Source organism: Antedon bifida, chromosome 5 (genome assembly GCF_963402885.1).
Source record: "Antedon bifida chromosome 5, ecAntBifi1.1, whole genome shotgun sequence".
Classification (NCBI taxonomy): Eukaryota; Metazoa; Echinodermata; class Crinoidea; order Comatulida; family Antedonidae; genus Antedon; species Antedon bifida.
This window is the reverse complement of record NC_136230.1, coordinates 886288-893251: the sequence shown is the minus strand read 5'-3', so window position 1 is coordinate 893251 and position 6964 is coordinate 886288. Positions and strand designations below refer to the sequence as shown.

Below are 6964 nucleotides of genomic sequence, written 5' to 3'. Positions count from 1 at the left end.
GTGTTTTTATTCATTATAATAAAATACCCGCCAAGAAGACTATCCTGATCCTGATTTAATATTTGAGCATCCGGATGTACACATTATTGATATTAAATTCTATAATTTCAATCTCAACTGTTGACATATATAGGCATACAAACAATGAAGTATTGTGTCGCGTGCATGCATGCTCTGTAGTACAAAATAAATTAAAGATATAGTATTAGCCACAGAAATCAATCTGCGCATGCTCAGGTAAGGACAACTCGCTCACAAAATACATTTTGTGCGAGGGAAGTTTACTTACTTCATAAATTATCAGGTTTGTAGATAATCTCCGGAAATTTTCCTCATTACCCACCCTGAAAGGTATAGTTAACAATTCACCTTATTCTCATATAGACTTTTATTATAGATTATCCGTCCTTTAAAGAGAATATTACATGTTTCGCTAGGCCCATATAGGCCGAAGAGTTAACTAAACATCATGCTTCTCAGTTTGTGTAGCACCGGGAAAGTCCAGTGTCGTGCATGCTGCTCGTGTTTTGTTTTCTTAAAAACTATGCATAGCTGGGCCTAGGCCATAGGCCCATAACAAAATATTCGTAACGTGTGTCCACATAATATGTGTGCCTATGCCACGTTTGAGTTGGCCTAGGGTCTAGGCCTAGTTATTTTTCGGGTTTTTCCAAAAATTTATATTATAATTTGTGATTTCCAATCATATGTCTTGTAATTGTTGTTGACATAGTCATAGACATAGCCTAGCAAGCCTCCTAGACCTGGCCCTAACTAGGCCTAGTAGGCCTACTTTAAAGTGTAGGATTGGCTCCCTTAGCTAGCTTAATGGGACGTGCTGGCCTAGCCTGTGAGTGACTAGACATAGTAATACTAATAACATAATAATACTAAATTAATTAGTTAAAATCCTCTTTATAAATAATATTAATAATGATCCTTACATTTTAAAAAAAGTATTTTTATCGAAAATGAAAGCATATATGACATGTCATATTATTGGAAAAAAACATATTATTTTTATGATGCCAATAATTAATGGATTCATTCAACATCACATCGAGTATAGAATGATTTTGTGGGAATACTGCTGTGTGTATGTCTACTTATGTGATATGCTGTTTGAAGGCCTCATTATCTATTATATTATATCTTTATACAGAAGTGTTTCAAGGCAGTAAGCATGGGTGATACTGACACCAGCTCTGAAGAGAGTAGCAGCAGAATGGAGGTTGACCCTGTCCAGACCAGAGCGCGATCTGCAGCCAGCATTCATGACTTTGAAGAGGAAGGACTGCTAAGAAGGTCAAACAGTGCTCCCATGATAAATGGGCCAAATATTAAGTAAGACACTGAGTAATTCACATAGAGATAAGTAAAACCCTGTCTACACTATCAAACAAATGTGATGTGTCCATATATGGACATGATGATGTCATATCACCACCATATTTAATATTTAATGGAGGTACACACCTAATTGGTGACTGGCTTAGGCTGCTTTTGTGCTTTCCTGGCAGCTAGTGACTATGATTTTATATTTTCTTTTGTGTTGTGTTTGTTTAATTTTTTGATTTGTATTATATTTTGTAAAATGTATCTTTTGCCTGAATAAATAATAATAATAATATTTGAGCATATCACTACCATATTTGGGCACATCACAATTTATTTGTCAAACTAGTTTGATAGTGTATACAGAGCTTAAGAGGCTTGTCTTTAAGTTTGCGTATCTGATTGGCCAATTCGTTGAGGAATATTCAATGGTCTATCCATTTATTAATTTTTTTTTTATTTCAACAATATTTAACGAGAGGGTGGGCCATATAGCCGAAGCTGATCATTAGGCTAGTTCTTAGAATTATCAAGTTTAATTTAATATCACCCAGAATCGTACCGTTTGTATGTTGTTAAAATATAATTGCTTAATTATTATAATTTTTGTTTATTTTCAAAGTGAGGAGTCAATTGTGTTTCAAGCATCACCTACAAGAGGAAGAGTGAGAAGATTTAGCGCCAACTTAACACCAAATTCATCAAAACCGGTTAGTAACTTCACTCGCTATAAATAAATATTTTGTGACTCTATAACAAACTTTTTTTTCAACATTTTTTTTATTTCATTTCCACAAATTCCAAAGTACAAAACACACAGAAAATGATCATATCAAACAAGATACATATACTCTATAACAAACCTATTGCGTTACACTTACAGTGTCAAAACTGGTGTCTTCAAATCTCTCCTCAAAACCCACCTTTTTAATTTGTAATTTTTCTAAATTTTTCTGTCTTTGTAAACCGCATTAAGGCTTTCAGCATAATGCGCTATATCAAGTACCAGTTATTATTATTATTATTAAAACTAACTTGTCACTTTTCTTTTTTTAAAGACGTCGGCGCCTATTAGGATTCCATCTAGAATTAATCAGATTAAACAAGAAGAAAGCATCAACGTATCACAACGTGAAACCGAACATGAAAGGTAAAATATATTAACAAATTATTAATGAATGATTTTCAACTGGACTGGTTTTCAAATTATGAAATTATAAATAAAATTTAAGAATGAAATGTATGATATTTTATTAACACTATTTCATGTTTATTTAAGGGAGGTGCAGTCAGCATTTCATATGAGCCAGTCTTGGAATGAATTGTGTTTGGTAAGTCTGGTATGAAAATACCAAATGTTTATGAGTTGGTTGGTGATAGATATTGTCTGTTCAGATGAGGTTAATGAAAATATTTTCGGCTTTCAACGAGCATTATAATGTTTATTTTCGGAACGAAGTCCTGGACGTGACGGAACATGAAGTGAAATAATACTTTGTAGAGGGCTATGAATACATTTGCAAATCAAGGTTGACATTTTGTAGATGATGCATTGATAAAATGTGATTGTATAATAATTTAGTAGTTTTATTTTTTTAAAGGATGAGAGTATTAAAACGTTACGAAATGAACAAAACCATAAAAAAAGTTTTGCGGATCCACTGAGTATTGCTACGTCACTATCGGTGTCTATCTGCTCCTCACCATCTCCTACTAGAATTATGCCAAAGGTTGGTTTTCTTTATTTTAATTTTATTCCCTGTATAATTGTGCTTTTTATCTCATTCTCTTTAAAGCTTGGTTCCCACTAGCTATGCAAAGCAACGCACTTGATTTGACCAATCACAAGCGATGGATTATTCAAAAAGTTACTTCTCATTGGTCAACTCGCTTGCGTTACGTACCTAGTGGAACCATGCTTTAATGGCAAAGCTGTTGAATGTCATACTTGTAATTCTAAGTGTAATCTGCTATATATTTCTTTCTGCCATTTCAATGTTACCAAAAATAGATTAATTTCTCGTATCAATTTAATTTTTAACAATTGCATTTGTTTTGGCTGTGTGTGTTTGTGTTCTTTGTTCTTATTGACTCATTTATTACATTTCTTTAATTCTCTGCTCCTGTAGCACAGGTTTGCCTTTTAGAGCCTGTCTTCCTTTTTCATACAATTCTTTGTTTCAATATTCTCCATGTTTTAGCTCCTCATTTATCTGATCATTCATATTTATTTTGTTGTAGCAATGCTTCTCGCCCTCTATGCAGCATCGTACAGGCATGTCATCACCCAGTCCAATACCAAGTCCAACAACCCAAGTCTTTCGTGCCCGCAGTATGAGCCCAGTCCTACGCCCTGGAACTTTAAACTTCAAGAGAAAACGTATGTACTTTTTGTTCACAATAATCGTTTTCAAATTAATTCTAAACTTTTTTTTCCAATGTACCAATTATTTCTTCCTTCTCATTAGTATTAAAACAGTATGAAAAAATATGACCAAATTAAGAGGGTCAACGAAATCCCAGAAACCTGGAAATATTGGCCTAACCTAACTCTAAATTTACAGGCGTCACATGTGCCCATTTGTTACACTGTGTTACAGAATTTGCCTATGATTCTGAATATCTTGGAATATGTATATTATAAGCACAATTTCCTTTTACTTTTTGATAGTTGACAGTGATGGCGAAGCAAGCCCACCCAAGAAGCATTTTATGTACTCACCAAATTCACACATGCATTCACATATGAGGTAGGGAGATAGGTAAAAACATACACATGTATGCATATGGGGTAGAAAGATGGGTAAAAACATACATATGCATGCAAATGAGGCAGGAAGATAGGTGAAAGAATGCATATGCATGTATTTGCGGTAGGAAAATAAAAATATATTTAAAAAAATTACCTGTTTTTTCAGTTTACAAGTTGCAGGTAATCATATACGACAACCCAGCAGTCTGGTGCCCTCATCCAGGTCGATGGATACGAGCCCGTCAGATCGTCTACCTATAGTCACCACCTCTAGCATATCTACACAACCATCATCATCATGTTTTTCGTTCAGCGCTATCTCGGATGCAGGTGTATGAAGCAGAGAGTAACAACCTACCTGATGTTGGACCTCAAGGTTGGACCTCAAATTGAGGAACTTCTGTTTTAAACCATATCTATACTTATATAACATTAATAACTATAATTACAAATTAATAATCCAATAATATTACTAAGGTACAAATATGTAATGCAAACAGTACATATTGGTGACACTGGAACCAATCTTCAATCTACCTACATAAGGTGAGACTATGAACAACTTGTTTCAGTAACTTAGTAAAGTAATACTTTAAAGTTTAAGAAGAAAAGCACATTAGATTGTATAATTTCCATTAAAACTATAGTCAACCTTCAAAGAGGTTTCTATTTACATTTTCATACCATATTAACACTGATTATTAAAATTATTTATTATTAAGATTATTGTTTATAAAGCAACTGTTTTCGAATCTAGAGTTGGATGATATGTTACGGTAACTGTTTGAATTAAAGGTGCTAGAAATGCGTAAATATTTTCCCATATTTTTGTAGGATTTTAAACAAGTCACTAGGGATATCCAGTATCATCTCCCACTTACAAAATTTCTAATTTCAAAATATCTGTAAAATGGTTACATTGTCTTATTTGTGATTCTAACATTGCTAAAAATTAGACCGCCAGGACATTTCAAATAATATCCGTATGCACATAACAATTTAGTACTTTGATATTTTTATGTTATATATGTACAATTGATATGATATTTATATATGAACATATAAATATCAATGTACTAGATCACAAAACAGATAAAGATGTACATAAATGGGAGATTTTACTGGAATATAGTAATATTTTTTTATAAAGATTTCCTCAAAACCAATCTTGATGTTCATTTTATATTTTGATTGGTCTGTGAAAATATTTATCGGGCCATTTATTTGATAACCCCCTCACTCTCGGTCCTAAAAAGATATAAATACTTAGGTAAAGGTAACACTGTTATTAGGGCATGTGCAAAAGCTGTTTGTAAATATTGTATATTTGTATTTTTTCAAGCTATACAGGTAAAGATTTTGTGTTTAACATTTTGTAATTGCTTTTGTATTATAAAGTTGTGATGTAGAATAGAAAAATATTATCTATTACTCTAAACTTTGTATGGGGATCGTTTCTTTAATTTTATTTGCCACGAAATAGTATTCAAAGTATACACTAAATCTATTAGGTGAATGATTGCATTTGTTGGTTTTAAATACACATAAGTGTAGGCTTATTTAGTCGATGACGTCACAAAAAGACACGTTGTATAAATCGTGGTATAACTTGTACCTTTGTACCTTATTTTTGTCCATGATGTGACTAATATTCTAGATATTTGTCAGGTGACACTTAAAAAGCATTTTGTTTTATAAAACCAACTTTACATAAACAGTTAGTAACATTGATAGTGTGATCATTTATTTCATATTTTTGTTGAAATATTTCTGTCTAGTACAGTGCCTTACTATTATATCTAACGATGTTATTTTTGTACTTCTCTAACAACCTATACGGTGTTAGTTTGTTCTTCAGCTTCTAACAGAAATACTGTGATTATAACTAAGGTTATATTGCAGTATGGAGTAACAAATAATGAATGTGAGGGTAATGCAGCCGCAGCAAACGGTTGAAATGACTAAGGCCGATTTTTCACTATGCGAATTTGTTTGCGCGAGTCGAAAGCGTCAGCTATTACGCATGCATAGAGAGGGATGTGGAAGATGAAAACATGAATACGCATGCGTATAAGCTGCCGCTTTCGATTCGCGCCAACAAATTTGCCTAGTGGAAAATCTGCTTTCTATTCATCCGTTCCACATTGATTTATTTACAAAATTATCGCTATGTGCTTCACAAAGGACAGATCAAGGCACTTTCCTATATTGCTATAGTTAAATATAAAAATAGTAAGCTATTGCTAAAGATTCTGCTTTCGTCATTGTAAAACAACTAGGCCTATTGAATAAAGAATATCATCTTAATAATTCTATTTTCTTGATTACTTTCTTGTGTCTTTAGTTTAGTTTAAACTTTATTTAATCACGGAGTCACACCTCATGATTGTTTTTTTTAATTAATCTTCTATGATCACCGTTTTGGAGGTTGGTTCGATCCTGGTAGTAAAGATACTTGTTGTGTTTCATTGTCAAGCTATCCAAATAATGTTTACTGTATGGTTCAAATTGTTGTTGAGAAGTTAACGTTTTGTTTGACCACCCATACAAGAACTTCGATCCGGCAAGTAAACGCCTATCTTTTATAAGATAAAGCTGTGTGTATATTTCATATTACAAAAGGTGCAGAGAAAGATAACGATATATTTATTGTATTGTCTTCATCTACCTGTACTAAACAGTGTTTAACTAAACACTGGTTTCATAAGAAGTTTCGGTAACATGGAGAAGAACTCGATAATCATCATTGCAGTACTCGCCGCTGGAGTATTCCTGCGATTTGTTTTTACTAAACCAATGCATTAAAAGTTATATCAATGGAAAATTATTGATTATTATACAAATACACTGTATTACTTTAGTTTACATGGATTCGAT

At 32.8% G+C, this 6964-nt stretch overlaps 1 protein-coding gene across 3 annotated transcripts; it reads left to right on the top strand.

The window, feature by feature from the left end:
- The first annotated feature begins 250 nt into the window (after nucleotides 1-250).
- On the top strand, nucleotides 251-6391 carry LOC144842074 (P2R1A-PPP2R2A-interacting phosphatase regulator 1-like). 3 transcript variants are annotated; one of them, XM_078698435.1, is made up of 9 exons: nucleotides 251-304; nucleotides 1166-1344; nucleotides 1958-2045; nucleotides 2394-2485; nucleotides 2615-2666; nucleotides 2937-3065; nucleotides 3577-3715; nucleotides 4007-4085; nucleotides 4254-6391. In XM_078698435.1, exons 2-9 carry the CDS (start codon nucleotides 1184-1186, stop codon nucleotides 4423-4425), a joined length of 912 nt encoding a protein of 303 aa, XP_078554561.1. In that variant the 5' UTR covers nucleotides 251-304; nucleotides 1166-1183; the 3' UTR covers nucleotides 4426-6391. The 3 variants fall into 3 exon arrangements, with proteins under 3 accessions (XP_078554561.1, XP_078554562.1, XP_078554560.1); XM_078698436.1 differs by having other exon boundaries at nucleotides 254-304; nucleotides 1179-1344; XM_078698434.1 differs by having other exon boundaries at nucleotides 257-351; nucleotides 1163-1344.
- Nucleotides 6392-6964: the final 573 nt, after the last annotated feature.